This window comes from Oculina patagonica, chromosome 11, assembly GCF_052425735.1.
Source record: "Oculina patagonica isolate OP01 chromosome 11, crgOcupat, whole genome shotgun sequence".
NCBI lineage: Eukaryota > Metazoa > Cnidaria > Anthozoa > Scleractinia > Oculinidae > Oculina > Oculina patagonica.
In genome coordinates this window covers 4,888,427-4,908,422 of record NC_135768.1, presented here as the reverse complement: position 1 = coordinate 4,908,422, position 19,996 = coordinate 4,888,427, and the positions used below count along the sequence as shown (strand labels likewise).

Sequence of the window (19,996 nt, the reverse complement as noted above, 5' to 3'; positions counted from 1 at the left end):
TTATCAGCGAGATGTCACTAGAGAGCATGCGTTCTTGATGTTGTACTTAGTCTCCCACAGTCAAAATCAACATGGCTGCCAACACAAGCAATACGGCAGCAGCAACAACTTCCAAAGCCAATCCTTCGAAGAAAGAAAAAGAAACTTTAATCGCTGTCCTACAATTTTTAAAGAAAAGCAAGTTAGCTGTAAGTTGAAGAAGTGCTTCATCAAAACGACACACTGTTTTTCCTACAAAAATGTACATCTCTAAGCTCTTTTCTGCAGTATATATTTAAGAATTGGTTCATGCTTAGCGTGCGTATATCGAGTTATGGATGCACGCGGGAAGTTTGGAGAGCACGAAGGAAGCGTAAGAGTTGCTTGAGGCGATAGCCGAGAGCAACTCTAGCTTCTTTAGTGCTCTCCAAACTTCCCAAGTGCATCCATAACTCGATATACGCACAGCTAAAAGCATGAACCAATTCTTTTATAACATAACGACTACAAACTTGGTTAAAAATAGCAAATTTGTCGAGTTTTGAAACACAAGAAATACAGCAATGGGCCTTCCCTAAAACCACAAAAATGTTATAGTTAACTCAACTACGCAAAACAAAAGGATTGATGCGAAATGTTTAATTGAAGATACTTGTAAATGTACAAAAAGAGCGACTGAATGAAGATGAAAAGCAGCAAATAATTTAGTACGGGATGACCGGAAAACTGACAACTAAATTTTGTTCAGTCAGAGACTCAGAGTGTACAACATAAAATTAGGCTCGACACTTTCGTAAATATTAAAGTTTGTACCTTTGAATCTTGGTCTTGTCCTTCTACGTCAAGTCAAAACTTGTTAGAAACACTTTGAGCTTAATTTCGCTTCAGTTTCAGCATAATATAGTAGTCTTCATGACAGCCGTGGAGCCGTAAACAAGTACAATGTAAACACTTGCTTTGTTCGACTAGTACAAGGCGTATAACCTCCAGAAAATATACTGCTTCGGATCTTCGGAAATTTACTGTTTTCACAATTTTCCAGGGCGTATAGACGACTTTGGAGGAGATTGTTTGAGGAAATCTTCGACAGAAAACTCTCTTGTTCGCTCTCCTCGCGGGTTCATTCAACTCAAGAAGTGAACACCGCGGCACAGATTTTCCCGCCTCTTTGACTATCACTTCGTTTAAGTCGAAAGGAAATGTCCAAGAATTTTAAAATATAACAATTTTCCATTCGACCCTACTGGATACGAGAGGTTAAAGCCAACTCGGAGTAGACAAAGGGAACTCGCAGCTATAAAACTCGACTTAACTAAAATGCAAATGCACACGTCATCTTATATATGCACAGCCGTGCATAGATAAAGATTTATACCATAATCGCTCAACAGGAATTAGATAGGGCTTGCGCGCACGCTATGTTATAATTATAAACGAGCTTCTGCTGTTGATTTATTTTTAAGGAAACTGAGAAGATCTTTAGGCAAGAGGTGAATTGTTTAGAGGCAATAGAAGAAATAAACCTTCAAACAACTCCTGATTCAGAACCAGATATTTCCTCAGTATTGTCAGCATATAATAGGTAAGGCTAGTAGCACTGTTATGTATATACAATTGTAAAGCCTGCAAGCTTTAATACTACAGTGAATAATCATTAATGTATTACTGAGATTGTATGTTATATCAGTTCTGTTCTAATGTCTTTGACTTGCTTTTGTTTGAACCCAAACTAGTGATGCAGATCCCACAAGATATGAGGACTATTATAGCAGGTAGGAATTTCATACTTACCTAACAATTTAATTATAATATTGTACTAAATGACTGTTATTTAGAACTATTGTCTGAACATAATTATTAATCAAGGTTGTTATTTACCCCCAGGTATCCAGTTAATGAAGTAGTCAATCATAAGCTATAGCATTCAATGCCAATATTAGCATTATTAAAACAAACAGTGCCAGATAATAAACTAGCATTTCTCAACTTGGTTTGGTAGGCTGAATGTATTATAAGACATTATACAGTGAGGGTTGAAGGGTTTGGTGGAAAAAGGGCGTTAGTGATTTTGGCGAAGAATGAACATTGTGAAAGAAACTCCAAATTTCGCTTGCAGGTCTGTTGTGTTAATCATGAGACTATATTTATTTTTGCTGGCTTCTGTTTCATTTCCGAGAAATAACATATGCAAATAACTTGATTATCCCAATCAGCCTCTTAAGAAATACCTTTGTTTCAGTGCAACAAAGGAACTCCAAAAGATGCTGTCTAGACAAAGCAGGTTTTTTGCATAAGTTATTTCTGGAAAAAGAAGTTTGGCGATGTTGATTTTCTAGCCAAAAATCACTACCACCCTTTTTCCACCGAGCCCTTCAGTTGATTTTTTAATTTCACCTATTATAGTTTGCAAGCATTTGTGGAAAAATCCCTGGATATATACAAGGTGAGGATATTTCATTCAGTGGAATATTATTATAAGAAGATATATTCAGTACATATACTAAACTGTATTTAGAGGTGGAGAGAATTGATAAAATAAGATATATATTTTATCAATTTCTTGTTTCAGCCTGAGCTGGCCATGGTTTTGTATCCAATGTTTGTCCACATGTACCTTGAATTGGTGTACAAAGGAAGTGAAAAAGAAGGTTAGTACTGCATTATTTGGGGGGCAGATTTTTTTGGGGTGGGGGGGGGAAGGCTGGATTAAGTGGCTAGTCCCCAAACCCCTCCTCTCCCCCTTGAAATCTTATTTGGTCTTCTTAAATTGCAACATTTTGGGGGCATGCCCTAGCAAAAAATTCAGACTTTGGTATTATCAACTATTCACCCTCCCCCACCGCCACCACTACCAACACCTCAAAACTCCTGAATCTGCTTCTGTAGTTTTCTTTAAAACTATCGACTTGCCTTCTTGGACACTGTGTTTATTTCTTGTTATAACATTTTGCAGCACAATCTTTCTTTGCCTGTTTCCGTGGAAGTCAAGAAGATTACCATGAAGAGGATCTCAGCAAGTTGGCTGCCATAACTCGACGTGAACACATGAACAGCAATGAACTCATGGGAACCTTAAGGTATCACAAAATCTGACAGCCAAGAATACTTACTTGGGTCAGAAACATGTTCGTAGATCAGAACAACAACTTTTTGACGTTCAAGACTGACAAGCTCAAATTAAGTTAAAAATCTCAAATTTCATGTATAATTTGGAAGTTTGTACAGTTTACGTATATTAGTCTTCATTAGGCGAATTGTCACACAGTCACTAGACTTTCACCCCCAAATACATGTAAGACACTAACTGAAGGTTTCTTTAAAAGTAATTATTTCACAAGAAGTTAACAGAAAAAATGTGAGTGCTCACAAGTTACATGTACTTTGGGATAAAGTTGTGTAGCAGCTCTTGTAAGCTTGTAATTCAATTGGTCCTCTCTTGTAGCAGTTTCTATTAATAATTATTGTTCTGGGGGCCAGTGGCATTGCTCCTGTTGTTTGTCTCTATATTATCTTGAAGGGGAGCAAGCCATTCATGTGATGCTTTTCCCATCACTTGTGGCTAAGAGTTTGCACTAGTGTTTTTTGCTTTTACATCCTTGGCTTATAAAAAAAAATTCATAAAAAAGTCTGCCTGTCGTACCACCTTTTTTGCATTGTGAATGACTCTTGCTGACTACTATAAAATGGCACAGTTATGACAGTGTCTCACCGCAACAACTTGACATACTTTTTACCTTGTTACAGGAGTAACAAGTTCGTGATCAGAATGTCAAAGGACACTTACCAAGTACTCAAGAAACATTTACAGGTACAGTAAGCTTACTGAAGATCAACCAGAATTTCAAGAACTATTTAATGGGTATAATCTTTATTTTTCAGGATCAACAACAGGAGTTACTTCTCACCTTGATTCAACAACATCTTCATTTTGATGGTAGGTAATTACACTTGTATTACTGGAGCCTTCAATAGACCACATTCATATTCTCAGTATTGGACTGGAAATAGCTTGCAATGGTGGGGGGATATATATCATTAAGATGAGCTTCATATCATTTGCTTTTGAAAAGATTCCCAACATTAGCCTCCATTGTTAGCCAGTTCCAGTCCAATACCAAGAATACAAATGTGGTCTATTCAAACTGAATCATGTCCTAACATTAAGAAACCGATTGTGATTGTATTATTAATACCACCATTTTAGGTAGAAATAAAAAGTTATTTACCTTTACAGCATATGCATTCCCGAGTGCTAACAAACCTGTTACAGCCAAACTTCATTCTCTTACCCATTAGGGAGCACAGAAGAGACCAAAACTACTACCTGTTTTGTTGAGACCTCTCTAGTTAGTGGCTCTCTGTAAAGTGCAGTTTATTTACTGTACTGTTATTAGTTGCAATTATTTTTCGATATGAAAAAGATTGAAAATCTGGTCGCAAAGAGTAGGGCACTGAGTTCCCGGTGTCATGGTCTTGCTTTGTTCTATGGGTTGGTGCTTCACATAGGGTTAACCTCATTGTGCCTTTCCCCCTAGGACAGAATTGCCCAAGCAAAATTACTATGATTACTGATTATGAATACTGGGCAGTAGAATTGCGATTTTTTGAACCTCCATGGGAAACAAAAATTGCTTCAACAAAATAGGGAGGTTCAAGAAATCAAGGGTGAAACTATGTACAGAGAAGTACCATCCAAGGGAAATGAAAGTTGGTTCAAAAAATCAGGAGTTTCGAGAAACCGAGGGTTTGAGAAATCAGTTTGATCCTAGTAAAAGAAATCTATGTTCATCCTTAGTTTTTGAAGGGAGACCACGAAACAAGCAAACCATAGAAGCCACAGCTGGGGCAGTGACTGGAGAGGCCACATTTGAAGGTAAGCTGTGCAAAAAAGAATCTTAGCAAAGAACAACAATGATCAAGGTAGAAGGGAGTGTAAGTACATGTTTAGTGTCCTCGACCAATGCCATAATGTAGTATTAATAGTAATTTAATGCCGCAATTGGCCATGATGAAAACATTGTTTTTCCACTTTCATGAATACTTTGAGGAAAATTGCAACATGTGTAAAAAAGTTGAGATTTTTCAAGTTTGTGGGGTCAGTTTTGGAGACCTTTTCCATTGAATGAGCAATGTTAGGTGAGATTATAACAAAGTGCAGTTTTGATCAGTTGCTTTGAAGTCACCTATCCAGGTTTGAACGCGAACAACATTTATCAAGTTATATCTGCTGAAAGCTATCTCAGATTTCACCATAATGATTGTAAGCTATCTGTCGGCCAACTGTCCGTGACCTGTTGGTAGACTGTCAGTAATGTGTCGGTAAGTTTTTGGCCAACTGTTGGCTGACAACTTACCTACAGTCTTGGCTTTTGTTCACAAATGCCAAGACTGTAGGTAAGTTTTAGTGAATGCCTTTTGTCTGACCACAGCCAACAAAAGCAAGGTATATTATGGGATTCCACCAGAACCTGACCTTGGAGTTGTGATAGAAGAAGAAAATGAGGAGGATGATGATAAGGACAAACCAAAGGTAATAACATCAAAGGAACCGTGTCACGAATCTAGCCAAATTTCGACATAAGAAATTAGCCACTGAATTGAGTAAAATGAAAAAAAATGACCACTCAAAACAGTGAAGAAACATTTCAATAACACACTAAATACAAACGAAAGTACGTATGGACAGATATTGAAGAAGATTAAAACGGATTGCGATATGCCATATCGCAAGCTGTTTGGCTGAACAGTTTTTAAAGTTAATCTTGTTTTTTGTAATTTTTAATTATAGCGCCCGAGATACATATTTTGTTTGTATTAAGCTATGGTTGTTGTTGTTGTTGTTTTGCAATTTTTGATACACAGATCTTTGCTATCATTAAGTTTCATAAAACCTCTTGTGCAACATTGCCTTTCTAGTAGAAGGGAACCTGAACATTAGTTGTTTACTTCAGTAGAGGTAGAAAAGCACCATAATCATAATGATTAAAATAAGGCATCACGCCAAGCCAAGTCGCAGGTCTACAGACGCAGGTAGTCGCAAGAAGACGTGGTTTCACAAGAACTTGCATGCCCTTGTGTTGCCTTGCAATAACGTACTTTCAATTTTCTCGGAATCAAATTTGCAGGCAAGTCAGCATAAGTTTTTCACTTTATTTTTATCATATGACCACCCAACGCAAATCAACACAAGTTAAGAGCAAGTCATTCATTTGCATTAGAAATAACTTTTTGCACTTGTTGAATAAACTTGCGATTCCGTTTGGCCACCCAACGCAAGTCTGTACGCTAGTTCAACTTGCGACTACTTGCCCTTCATTTGACCAGGCCTCTGCAACGTGAGGCATTCCCAAATCTTTTGGTAATGCAAACATTGATTTACAGTTTCTCTCGTTTGTAGAAAAAGAAAGTTAAAAAAGATTCCAATGGACCAGGTAATGATGATCACAAACATTTTCACATGCTAGGCTTGTTCAGATCTCAGTAGATTCTACAAACTGTGACTTCCTAATAATGCTCTGTACTTGTGGAGCAAAAACACGAAAAGTAAAAACAACTTTATTGATAAGTAATTTGTCTAGCAGTGTAAACTTCAAAAATCACGCTTAAACGTGGAAAATGGATTTCCAGCGTCTAGACGAGCTAAATTGATCTACACTTTTGCGAGATTCTTAATTTTCAGTTCCTTTATTAATATCGTCATCGTTATGGTTTGTGAAACGCCGCAATGACCGATAAACCTACGAGGGGATTGGGTAAGAGGCAAGTTTGCAATCATGCGAGAACACTTCCAGCTTCGCAGGGCACCTTATGGTAGCAAATTCCTTTTTATGTTCAGCGATGCATGCGTGTGTTTTTTTTTATTTCAGGCAAGAAGAAACAAGAACACAATCCAAATGCTCCACCATTGAACCGCCAGATTCCTTTCCCAGACATGTAAGTCATATCTCCCTTTTTAAAGAGTTGGTCAAGATTCTTCATAAAGTCTTATCGCCCTATTTATTATCGATCCACATGCATCATATCAGGATAACCTATCATGTTGTATTCTAAGCTCCCTAAATGGACGACGTTCTATCCTGTGCAAAAAACTCTTCAATAAGATCATGCTCGATAGTAGCCATAAATTACATAAGTTCTTGCCACAGAAAATGTAAATACGTATAACCTAAGAAGTCAATTTCATTTTCAAGCATATAAGGCTCGAACCAATCGTTTTAAACATAGCTTTTTCTCCCTCTATGGCAAATTTTTAATATAGTTATAATAGATTTTAATAGTTGTATCATATATGTTTTTTTACATAATTTATCTCTTTGTAAATTTTTACGCAATTCAGTTTCAGACTGTTTTGTAGAAATATCAAATAAACTATCTTAACTAACATTCTCGGCGTGTGGTTAAACGAGCTGAAGCTGCTATCGTCTGCCTGTTAAACAAGTGAAAACATTTATCCACTCATGAAAATTTGAGGTTCAACTCCCACGAGAGCAAACAAGGGTCGATAAATTGCGTTAGAAATGGCCAACCTTTTGTTTTCTTACGTAATAAAAATAAGTAGAGCTCCGGTGCGAGGGGAGCGCCATTCTTAAGAAAAATTTGGTAAATCCGTCGAAAAAAAAATAATGTTGGTTAATTGTCAAATGATTGTCCGTCCGTACGCCACTTGCACTGCGCGTTTGCGAGCTGAGCCTCATACCGTTTTTTAACAGATAAACAGCCTCCTCACACCCGCCTCACGTGGTTCTAAAATTTTGGTTGATCAAATAATCAAACAGAACGTGTCAATAACTTTGGCACGCGGTAACGCTACAACTCAAATCAATGTTCGTTTTCTTTTTTTCTTTTTTTTTAAGTTTCACTTCTTGTATCCTTTTTTATTTCACAGGAAGGATAGTGATAAGTTAGTTAAGATAACACTGATGAGAGAAGCGGCCAAAAGGTTAACCCTCGGTCCAGACACTCTTCCTTCCATCTGCTTCTACAGTGTACTCAACGCTCATGCCAGGTAGGAACAGAACGATGTATTTTGTTACAACATGTAATGTCACTCAACACCATACCGTGAACTTCCTTCTACAGTGTACTCAACGCTCATGCCAGGTAGGAACAGAACGATGTATTTTGTTACAACATGTAATGTCACTCAACACCATACCGTGAACTTCCTTCTACAGTGTACTCAACGCTCATGCCAGGTAGGAACAGAACTATGCATTGTGTTACAACATGTAATGTCACGCAACACCATACCGTGAATTTCCCTTTACAGTGTACTCAACTCTCATGCCAGATAGGAACAGAACTATGCATTGTGTTACAACATGTAATGTCACGCAACACCATACCGTGAACTTCCTTCTAAAGTGTACTCAACTCTCATGCCAGATAGGAACAGAACTATGCTCTCTTCCACGAGAGTTAGGTCTGGGGTACGTGCCTTGTTTTCCGTTCAGCACTAGCAGTCTTCTCCGCATTTATTTATCCTTCGCACTGCTCCCCAGTTATCCGAGCAGACGCCACCTCACGTGTTACCTTATTCTTGGTTTTCATGTTACGTCATAAAATTCTGAAATCAAAATTCACTAGGCCTGCTAAATTTTCGTTGTCATTAGGCGAAAGATAAACTAAAAATATATATTTTTGCAAATTTCCAGATCGATAGTGCTATTCGTTTTTAAAACAGAGCATTTTGAATATTTGAGTTCTCCGTCGTATGTGACATCAAGCTGAGTACCGTGACAAAGCTGTTTTGTTTGAAAAAAGGCCTTTCCTTTCCATTTTGTGAAGAATGAACATTTCAGATATAATAAGTGGTGTTTATGTGAAAGTGTACTAGCTCTTAAGCCAAGGATGGCCGCTGTTGTAAACAGAATTGAGTTCCAGATGGTTTCTCTGACATCACGGCGGCCATTACTGTGTCCCTCGGCAGGACACAGTTATGGCGGCTCCATACTAAGCTTTATAAATTTGCGTGGAAAGGTTCGGAAAGTAACTCGCGAACGGTACACCGCACAGACCCGAAACTTGGAGAAATTGTTTATCTATTTATCATCTATAATATTTGTAATTCATAGCTTCTGTAGTTGAATGGTTTCGAATTTATTTTTTGATTGCGTGACAGTGAAAACCAGCAATAGGTTACTTTTGTTAGCGGCTACTAATTTTAGCGAGTTGGGCTAAAATCACTAAATTTAGTACTCGCTAAAATTTGTCTCGGTCAAATTAATTTTAATACTCGTTTGACTTAAGCACCCATCCCACCCCAAAGGAAAGCAAATTAAACATAATCAACTTGAAAAATGCTTTCAAGAATGAATACCGGTTACTTTGTTCTTTCTGTCAATGCAAATGTTCGTTCAATTTCAAGTGAGTTTATTCTTTTACTGAACATTTATTTCCATCTTAGTTATGCGTTCACACGTTTACACGATATGAATATTTTTTACAATTTTCGAAAAATCGCCTAAAATTAGTAGTCGCTAACAATAGTAACCTTAAGGTATTTGTCTCGGGCGAATTTTGCGTCTTCCAAGACAATACATCCATTATTAAAAAAAATGTTTATGACTTAAAGGGACTGTGTCACGGCTACGTTAATTTTATGTTATTAAATTTTGCCAAACATTCGCTATGAATCTAAATGTTTGCAAAGAAATTAATTCTATGATTCTAAACGACAAAACCATAGCTTCATTGCAGTAAAATGTGTCTCCCGGGCGTTATAATTAAAAGTTACAAGCAGACAAGATTAACTTTGAAAACTGTTCCGCCGGACCATAATTCAAAAATCCATATTGAATCCGTTTCAATCTTCGACACTTTTGGCCATCCGTACCTTCTTTTGCATTTGGTGTGTTATTTTAATATTCCTTCACTGTTTTAAGAAGTGATTTTTTATATTTAAACGAATTTGATGGTCATTTCCTGTGCCTAAGTTTGGCTCAAATCCGTGACATGGTCCCTTTAACAGTTTCACATCCTTCCCTCGGTTTAACAAACATGTTAACCAAACAGATAGTCAGCCAGCCAGAGTGCCAATAAATCAAAGAGTCAGCCAATCAAAAGAGCCATCTATCCTGCTCAGGAAACGAATGAAGTGTTTTCCACATTTTCAATGGTCGCGCGAACCTCAATTTCCGCGTGCCAAAAATGCAGTATTAATTTTCATCAGCATCTATCTATCACATAGAATCAGCAACTGCAAGGATCGCTGTCAAAAAGTAATTAAAAACTTTATGGAGTGCACTTCCTCCTCAAAATCTTTGTTTTTTCTTTGCATTAGCTTAAAGTTATTAAAATTTAGTTAACGTAGGAAATAAACCTCTACACCTGATACCTGATTTAGATTCAATAAATAAGGCTTCACTTTAGAAGTTGAAATGCTTTCTTAGTAAGGATCTGGGTGGGGCTAACTGATAGTTGTTAATAAATGGTCTTACTAATGAACGTAACTTTCTTTTTTAACAAGCAAGTATTGAAATGCAAACAGTTTCGTTAAAAAGCAATAATGTTATAGCAATCCGGTCCTTATTAATTTCGCTGGCAAGATTATTAGGTGTCGATAAGGCTTGCCTTGTGAATGGAAGTATTTTTTCATGATTATCCATTAAGTCTGCCTCTGAACGTCACTTTTAATTTATTTTAAAATGTTGTAGATATTAGCTTTTTATTTATTTATTTTTTGGTGTGTATTTTTAGTTTAGTAAACATGTGTAACTTTTTTACTTCTAATATGTCACTTTCTTTTCCGTTTTCAATTTTTGTCAAGGAAAAACAAGATAGGTCTATCGTATATTGATTACAATTGTGGCATTTCCTAGGCTGAAAAACAAATATTTTTTTCTTCTTTTGATCGGAAAATGAGGTCAGCACGTAAAGTTTATGATTTTTCAATTTTTTCAGGGATATTATTTTAGATAACCTTTGCTTCTCCTGTGTAAATAACTAAGTGTGTAGGAAATTGCAGGTTTCGTTTCGATCTGAAAAAAAAACATTATTTATTTATTGTCGGATACCATAACGTAATTTACAATTCATTACTTTGGAAAATGAATCCTTTGAAATCGGCCTTTTAAATAATCACATCGCAGAGCCATCATTGGTTAGTTCTAACACCAGTTTATTGTAACGCAAAATGTATTTTCGCCGTTTTTCATAAAAATATAAAAATCTTCGTTCAACGTGGCGCTCGCTTAAAGTTCCTATATTTACTTTTTATGCAAGTATACATTCTTCAATTTTTTCGTTTGCTTTGTTTCATTTTAATGTGAACATGATATTTCAGTGCGAATTAATATTACTAAAACTTATCATAATTTCAGTTTAATTTCCTTCTCTACGCGGTAATTAAACTTGCAAAATTAGTTAACGGTTTCATTGGGTTTTTTTTTTAAAGAAATTAATCTCTTTGCTGTCATCGCAGCAAACGGATGTCCGTGGCAGATTTTGATGAATGCTGTGATATTATCTCTTCAAGTCAAATTCAAAATTCTCGTAAGAAAGTATCGTTTTGCTGTTAAGTTAAACAGTGCATATTAATAATGCATAAAGGATTAGCTAAGGTGTTTGACATATTGGAGCAAGACACTGTATTTACAGACACGAAAACAACCATCGTCCGCAAAATTTGAGACCTTAAAATTTTCAAACGAAAATGTCCTCTGAGGAGAAATGCCCTGTTACTTTTGACGTGTTCGCTTCGAATGTGGTCCTGGCATTGCTAAACGTGGTTTCTGGAATTATTGCCGTCTGCAGTAATTGCCTTATACTCGTCGCATTTTATCAAACGCCTTCGTTGCGTTCAATTTCCAACTTTTTCTTGGTTTCCTTGGCGGTGTCCGACTTACTGGTTGGTCTAACGGTCAATCCAGTTTATGTGGTGTTATATCTGACCGGTGTGTCATTTGACTACACCCGTGTTTGGCCGGCTAGACTTGCAGAAAACTGGTTTTGGATTCAGACTGTGATAACTTCAACATTTAACCTGACTGCAATCAGCGTAGATCGGTACATTGCAATAACAAATACGTTTCAGTACTCGCAGATAGTCACACTTCGCCGCTGCGTCCTAGGCGCGGTATTTATTTGGACATTTTCGATACTTTTTGCATCCGTACGATTTTTGATTCACGACTTGTCAAATTTGCCAATCCTTTGGATCGTTACGATGATTTTAATGGTACTTTTGCCGTTATGTGTTATCTGCTTTTGTTATCTTCACATTTTCCGCGCGGCGAGGCTCCAACAACGACAAATCGCCATGTTGTCATCAGTAAACGCCGAATACGCCAACACTGTGTTGAAAAACAAGAAGGCAGCTTGGACCATTGGGATCATAATCGGTCTTTTTATTCTAATGTGGACTCCTAGCCTGGTTTTAGCGTTCGTTGAAATCGTAATGTCGCCAACGGGTTCGTGCCGTCGACTCAAACTTGTGCTTTGCTGGTATTTTGCCACGTTCTTGTCGTTTTTCAGCTCATGTTGTAATCCTTGGGTTTACGCAGCGCGATGCCGTGAGTTCAGGGCCGCGTTTAAACGCGTTTTGAGGCCTCGAAGGATCGGCCCTAGCGCCCAAAACCAAGTGGTAATCTCCCTTCGTAATTCTCGTTCGCCCAGAGTGTTAGCAGTTCCTGTTTGATAATTAATTCAATGTGTTTGCAGTGCCAATTTTATCAAATACACTTACAACTTTACTTAACTACTTTGAAAATAATTTATACAAAAAGCATGAACAAAGAGATTAATTTAAAGATTCGCATTTCTGTAAGATTAATGCATAAGTCAATAACTTGAACTTAATAGAACTTGTGTAGCTAACCTGATTTTTAAATAAATGACAATTTACTGCAAACAACAACAAATGTGTTAAAGGTGTATGCCATGTTTTTCGTTATGCGCTTCCTGTGTGCACTTGTCCTGCGTTATCTCAGCTACGGTAGCAGACCAAGAGATGCTCAAATGGGGAGGGGAGGGGGGGGGGGGTGAGAGGACGCTGTGAATGTGGTCTCTAATAGGCCAGTTTCGATAAATTTCAAGTTCCAACTTGGCTCCGAGGTTTGTGAAGTAAAACAAAATATATCACTTCGAGGTCGATGGGAAATAATTTCTTTTGTATTATTTTTTCAAGTCTCGGAACCAAGTTAAATTTTGAAAATATCGAAATTCTCCTATTTTCCTACTCAGTGACAGTATTACTCAGTAGGGTGTGGATCGAAACATTTCCCGGTCTTTTGGGCGCCACATTTACATCAAAATTGTGGAGGACGTGGGGACCTCGGGTCACATTCCTAGGTCAACAGTAGATTTAAAACTGTTGTCGTAGGTTTGTAGTACAAGGTCCCAAAAACGTTTCAGAATATGCTTGATCATTTTTAGAATGTTATTAAAGAGCCAGTAAGAGATAAGAGATTAATAAGTTTCCAAAAAAAAGGGAAAAAAAATTGATGGTACAGTGTGTAGTCAATGAAAGACTTTAAAGAAAAAATCTCTCTTATCCCTCAATTCTCGCGTGTTTTTATTTCTGTTTTGTTAAGAACTTCTTTCACGTCTCTTGCAGTTTAAACTCAGTCAGTATATCAAACGACTCGAGCCTTCTGTCAGGTGGATTTGAGGACAGCAGTGTCCGTGTATGGAGCCTCACTCCCAAGAGGTTGCGCATGCTCAAATCACCCTCAGAACTCGCTCAAATCGACAAGGAAGCAGGTAAGTAAGATTGTCACGTGATTCACTCTTTACTCTGACCGTAGGTGAGCAAACAGTGTTTAAAGTAGATAACGATTTCTTTTTAAAATCCAAAAATATTCGGTAGTTCTACGAAGATTTGTCGAAAACGGTAACTGTTCTAAGATTTATCAATTGTAGTGCAAGAGTGTGCGTGTAAACCAGTATCATTTTGGCTGGGAATTCGTGGTAGAAAAACGCCACCAGCTTTTTGCGAAAATACTGTAGTGGCAAAAAGAAGATAAAAGGTTTTCGAAAACACTTCAGGCGTTAAATACCTGACTGTACATTTATACGATTTTATTTGAAAAGAATTTGGAAGCGATAGGCGTAATTATCTGAGCTAAAGGTGGATACCGAGGCAAGTGTAACCTTGTATTCTGTTTTTCCAACAGAGGACGTACTTGAACGAATAATGGATCAAAGGTTGGTAAAACTGATATTTATTGTAGCGTTTATACCCTGCCTTTGAATTTCCTTTCCCTTTTTTCTCTTTTCTAAAAGATATAAGTGGGAAACAAATATAAGAAAAAGAATTTTAATTAACAATTCATTTTTAATAAAAATAAAAATAATTTCAATTGAAAGGTTTCGCACGGAGACTTGTTTTGAAACAGAGGCAAAAGATAACTCGGAAATGGCCTATTCAAGGTGATCTTCCTAGTTGTGACGTAATTATATCAAACACCAGAGAGAGTGTTTCATCACATTTCCAAACACCGAGAAAAAAGTTGAAACAACGACGCGCAGCGGAGTATTTTTGACGAACTTCGAGGTGTTTAGAAATGTGATGAAACACTCTCTCGAGTGTTTGATATAGCTTCTTGATCAAAACTGATCTACGGAACTACGGAGGAAACGGAGAACTAAAATCGTAAAAAATCTATGCTGATTAAGATCACATATCCAAACCACTGTCTCGGTTCTGATTTCCTTTGTTTAAAATTGATGAATTATTAATGAGTTTGAGAAGTGAGACATGAATGTTGTTCATTTAATAGTAAATTTTAAAGCTATATCGGTTATCTGGATTCTCACAGTTTTGTACGTTCTGATTTAAATGGCCGCGTTTACAACTCTCTCAAACCATGTATGGTCAACCGACAGGGTCTCGATCTTATCCATTAATAATTTTAATGGATAAGATTTGACTGGATCTGTAATTTTCCAGAGATACAAACTGGCTCAAACTTGGCGAATTTAACCTTTTTGTCGTTTTCTTCAGGACAGCCGTGGAGTACCGAAAGTTGGTCGGCCATTCAGGACCAGTTTTCTCAACAAGTTTTAACAACGATAACTCTTTTCTTTTGTCCTCCTCCGCGGATAGAACAGGTAGATTTGTTTATATATTTTCTTAGTCATTGTCTTGCCTATAATATATTCATATTCCCAGGGAGTTACATCACGATTAGCTTGTACTCTAGTTAACAAGTTTGAATGAACTTTATTAGATTGTCAAAACCACATAGCTAGGGAAGATTCCCCTACTAATTTGGGGATACATGATTAAAAAAATACATAAAGTGACAATAAATAATATTAAAAAATAATTAATTCGCTTGACAATTCCGTATCTATCTTAACCTTTCCCAATCTTTTAAAACTATCCTTGTTCCTTTATGGTTTATTACTATTATCTCTTTGAAGTTTTTCTACCTTAGAGTTTCGTTCGATATAATGATTTTGGTACGTTGCCAAAACTGACGGCACAAGTAAACTTGAACAAATTTCGAACTCTAGTTTGGCGATAACAGTTTAACGGACTGCAATAGCATTTTAAAAAAAGGGGTTGAAAAAAATTTTTAAAAAAAAAAAAAAAAAAAAAAAAAAAAAAAGAGGAAAAAAAAACAAAAAAAAAAAAATAAAAAAACGGGGAATAATTGGTTATTTTAGAAGTGATTGTAATTTATTGATTACAAAGCAGTAGCCAAAAATTTTCAGATTAGCTCCCAGACATCTTCCGAATACCCTTCCCGACTTGGATTAAGAGGAAATATCTAACGTTTAGTCTGTAAGGGAAGACAGTCCCTCAGTTGCAACTATTTTTGTCTAATCCTTTAGTAACTGTTTTTTTTTTTCATCTAGTTCGCCTGTGGAGTCTATACACCTTTAGCTCGTTAGTTTCTTTCAAGGGGCATAACTATCCTGTGTGGGATGTGCAGTTTTGGTAAGTACGAGATATTTGAGTTGATACTATTGTAACACATGCTTGTCGTCACCTGATTGTTTATGCCGTAGAGTGCAAGGCAGTCACTTAAGTTAATTTCCCCAGACCACAGAAAAAAGCATAAATTTATCCCGATAGAAACGAACGAATCGTTTGTGGGTCCTTCCTTACAACACGATTCCGATCCTACACGCTCGTTTAAAGGGGATATGTCACGCAATTTTAGGCAATTTCGGCACTGACCATCTGGTCAAAGATTAACTGAAATATCACAATAATGGCTTAAAACTGTAGAATAACTCAAAAGAAACACAGAAAGGCCAAAAAGGGGCATGGATGGCCAAAATTTGAGAACATTAAAACGGATTGCGTTCGGGCAAACTTGAAAAACGTCGGCGCGACTTTGTTCACGTTTATCTCAATTTGAATGAAAGTGTCATTTACAATGCTCGAAAATCATTGTTCTTTGTTTTGAGGCGGTGAGTTTGCCAAAAAAATGACTTTTGCTCTGCCAATTTGACGGAAATAAATAGAATTACAAAAACCACCTACCACTGTAAGCTATCAAAGGCCATTCAAAACTCCTCTGTAAGTACTGTTTTGCAGTTTACGTCATCAAACAGCTGTTTACACTCTTAAACGTTTCGAACCTCTCCCCAGTCCTCGAGGACACTACTTCGCCACAGCGTCACATGACCGCACGGCCAGACTATGGAGCACAGACCACCCGCAACCACTGAGGATCTTCGCTGGTCACGTGTCAGATGTCAATGTACGATTGTCGTTTGTTTTTTAAATTTATTTTTTATTTTTTAAGTGTGCTTCTCTTCAATCTTTCTTTCGTTTGGAATATAGATTGCTCTTTTTCTCTCCTAGAGGGTCGCCTTCCATCCGAACTGTAACTACGTAGCCACTGGGTCATGTGATCGGACGGTGAGGCTCTGGGATATAAACACTGGAAGTTCGGTCCGGTTTTTCACCGGTCATAAGGTACGCGCGGGACTGGATCCTATTGTCCTAGATAGATGTCGTTCAAGAGTCAAGAGTAAAAGTACTTTTTGCTTCTAGTATTAAATGACTTGATCTTTTTTCTCGTGTGTAGGGAGCGATATATTCACTTGCATTTTCTCCTGATGGACGTTACCTTGCTTCTTCAGGTAAGAGTATTTTTCTTTGTTATTTTTCAGCCCCAATTAAACCTCCTTGGTCAAAGTGATTAGAGCTATTTCTCACCTTTCCTACTCACCACTTACCCCTTCACTCCCCCCTCCCCCTCCCCTGTTATGCAATCTGCGCAATCTGCTATAGCCTACGTGGCAGGCACCGACAGGGGAGGGGAGGGAAGGAAGAAGGCTTTTTTTCCTCCTTCCCCCCCCCCCTTTTTTTAATCTGCGAAATTTTTATAGATGGAGACGGCTTCCTTAAATAATTAACTTTAAAACTACGAAACAGCTATTTTTAAAGTTTTTATCTTGCTAAGTTCTCGTTTTTAAGCTGTTAATAAGTCACTTAGAGTGGTTTTCACATGAGTGTCGAAAATAATTCACATTCTCTCGTTGTGCATTACTACGCTAAGTAGTTCGGTTTTAAAACTCTTGCCACGTTCTCATCCAATCAGAAGTAAAACCAAAACCAATCGACTTCGCTCACTTACGTTTTCTAACCTGCGATCAGGCTTTTTTTCCCTTGAAGGGGAAAAGTGGCGGGTAGGGAGAAAGTTGGGAGGGAGGGCATGATTTCAGGTTAACGTTTTGCCGCGCTTCGTGCGGGCTACATGTATTTGCTTGGAGTTTTGATTGGCTTACTGGATTGTCTGTGTCCTTTGTGATTGGCCAGATTAATTACTTTGGTTTTTGTTTTACGACTTTTACGACACTCAAACCGCTCTATGACAGACCAACCACAGTTCTCTGTTCATTATTTAGGTGTTGACAAGCGTATTCTCGTATGGGACCTCGCAGAAGGAACATTGTTAACAGAGCTCAAAGGGCATTCAGATACAGTGTACTCTTTGCGTTTTAGCAGAGATGGAAATATGCTGGCTTCAGGTTTGTTTAGATTGTTCTTTAAGTGCAGACACAGCCTTTCTGGTAACGCTTAACAGCGTCATAAGGTTAGGGAAAAGAGCATACACGAGGCTTCGTCCCCCCTTTACGGGCCCAAAACGGAAAGTGGTCTTTTGGGGGCCAATGTAAGTGTGACTATCGTATTCCAGATCGCCTGGTCGTAAAACAGTTTGTAAACACGTTTCGCCCACGATTCACTCGTTTTAGAAACAAAGTTATTAGAGCTCCTCCCTCTTCCCCTCAATTTTGTCACGCACATTTGAGACCCCTTATTAGCGAATTGTTTTGTTTGTTTTGTTTGGGCAACCTTGCGTAACAACCAAAGAATACCCGATTTTAACATTCCCTCCCGAAAAGACAGTAATGCTTCCCGCTTTGTTTTCAATCCAGCAAGAAAGTTCCTTTTTCGGTCGAATTTTTGTCCCTGAAAATTTCTCGAGCCCATGGAAACTGGTCAGAGACGTTTCTAAGCAACATGTGTTCTTTTGGCGCCAAATACTTACGTGACAACTCACTGCGAGTACGTGACTATTCACGCCATAGTTTGATTGTGAAAACGTAAAAAGAAGTAATTATTTTGTTAAAATAAAACTGATTAAGTGACTGGGCTAGGTAAATTTGTCGAGCGTTTGCTAAAGCTACCGTTTCTTATGGGCGGTTGTTTTTACCGTGGTGAAAATTCCGTGTTTATCTTTTTTCCTTCAGGCGGTCTGGATAACTGTGTGAAATTGTGGAATGCACGCTCGATGTGTAACCCAGACGACGACGATGACGAAAGCAGTGACGCAAAGTAAGTGTGACGTCATCATTTCCGGCGAAAGTCATATGGCATTTTCTCTTGTGCCTGTTGGCGCAGATTGCAGCGACAAAATGGAAATAAAACTGGGATTTTATAAACCGGTCAGAACGGAACGCGTTCTTTTAGCACAAAAGTTCAGAACAACGAACATGGTCGGAGCAGAAATTTTGTTCCAAAAATGAAATGAGCTTGATGAAATTCAAACCAGTAATATGATGTTTACATGAAAAGTTCTGTAAGTCCTTGGGATGGCTTTAAATTTTCATTTCGATTCATAAATAAGGTAAAATCGCATATAAAAAACCCTTATAAGAGATTAATGCTCATTTATTGTTTTATAACACTTCTTCAAGCAGAAGTTGTAATAAAAATAAATGCGCTGCACAGTTAACTCTCAAAACATGTTGATGGGTTCAGAAATTAATTGGTGTTACCATCTTTTAGGGTGAAAATTTAATGAATCAAAGTCATATAAGAAAATTGAAGAGTTATAAGTGACGGGCGGACCACTTTTGAGAGGGAAGCTTAATATAGCTTGGACGTTGTTAAAACTAAGGTAGTTCTGTTTTTTAAATAATCTACTCTTTTCTTTTCTTTTCTTTTCTTTTCGCCCAGCCGAGCAAAAAGCGAGACCTTTGAACTCGGATCATACCCGACCAAGAGGACTCCTGTTCACTGCTTACACTTCACACTCAGAAATCTGTTACTAGCTTCAGGACCATTCACAGCTACCTCCTGAGCAGAAATCAAACTACTCTACTGTAAATAATGTTAAGATACGGATTTGTTAATTAAAATTAGAATGTCAAGTTTTCAAATAGTTGTTTGAGTTTTTTGTGGAGATCTCAATCATCCTCCCCCCCCCCCCCCCCCTCCTCCTCATCATCATCATCATCATCATCATCATCATCAACTGACATCATCATCATCAAAAACACCATCTATTAAATATAATAATATAAATGGAAATTTGCAGTGGCCTTTCCACTGTTCCAGATCGAATCGAAATTATGAAGTGTTGATTTTTTTGTGGAGGGAAGAATACCGGAGAACCCAGAGAAAAACCCTCGGAGCAAGCCGAGCAAAAACCAAGAACAAGCTCAACTCACATATGACGCCCGGGTGCGGGAATCGAACCGGGGCCACAAGGTGGAAGGGGAGCACTCTCACCACTGCGCCATCCCTGCCTAAAGCGGCAGGACACTTTCCAAATTTTGATTTGTGCGCATGTCCGAACAAAAATGCCATGAATGAGATGCTAGTGGA

At 37.7% G+C, this 19,996-nt stretch overlaps 1 protein-coding gene across 1 annotated transcript; it reads left to right on the top strand.

Moving 5' to 3' along the window:
* The first annotated feature begins 65 nt into the window (after positions 1 to 65).
* On the top strand, positions 66 to 19,559 carry LOC144630575 (transcription initiation factor TFIID subunit 5-like). The gene is made up of 23 exons (XM_078488944.1): positions 66 to 188; positions 1,443 to 1,561; positions 1,713 to 1,751; positions 2,383 to 2,422; positions 2,549 to 2,627; positions 2,933 to 3,056; positions 3,724 to 3,787; positions 3,859 to 3,913; positions 4,775 to 4,852; positions 5,409 to 5,509; positions 6,377 to 6,410; positions 6,846 to 6,912; positions 7,865 to 7,984; positions 13,535 to 13,680; positions 14,094 to 14,124; positions 14,924 to 15,030; positions 15,784 to 15,865; positions 16,526 to 16,637; positions 16,742 to 16,855; positions 16,968 to 17,022; positions 17,791 to 17,913; positions 18,637 to 18,721; positions 19,346 to 19,559. The coding sequence occupies exons 1-23, from the start codon at positions 72 to 74 to the stop codon at positions 19,467 to 19,469; spliced, it is 2,016 nt and encodes a 671-aa protein (XP_078345070.1). The 5' UTR covers positions 66 to 71; the 3' UTR covers positions 19,470 to 19,559.
* The last annotated feature ends 437 nt before the right edge of the window (positions 19,560 to 19,996 follow it).

What these genes read in the sequence shown, in the direction of transcription:
- LOC144630575 (XM_078488944.1), top strand. Translation starts at nt 72, where the DNA reads ATGGCTGCCAACACAAGCAATACGGCAGCAGCAACAACTTCCAAAGCC. An exon ending in ATGATAAGGACAAACCAAAG is followed by an intron (nt 5,510 to 6,376) that starts GTAATAACATCA and finishes TCTCGTTTGTAG; the next exon opens with AAAAAGAAAGTTAAAAAAGA. An exon ending in GACGAAAGCAGTGACGCAAA is followed by an intron (nt 18,722 to 19,345) that starts GTAAGTGTGACG and finishes CTTTTCGCCCAG; the next exon opens with CCGAGCAAAAAGCGAGACCT.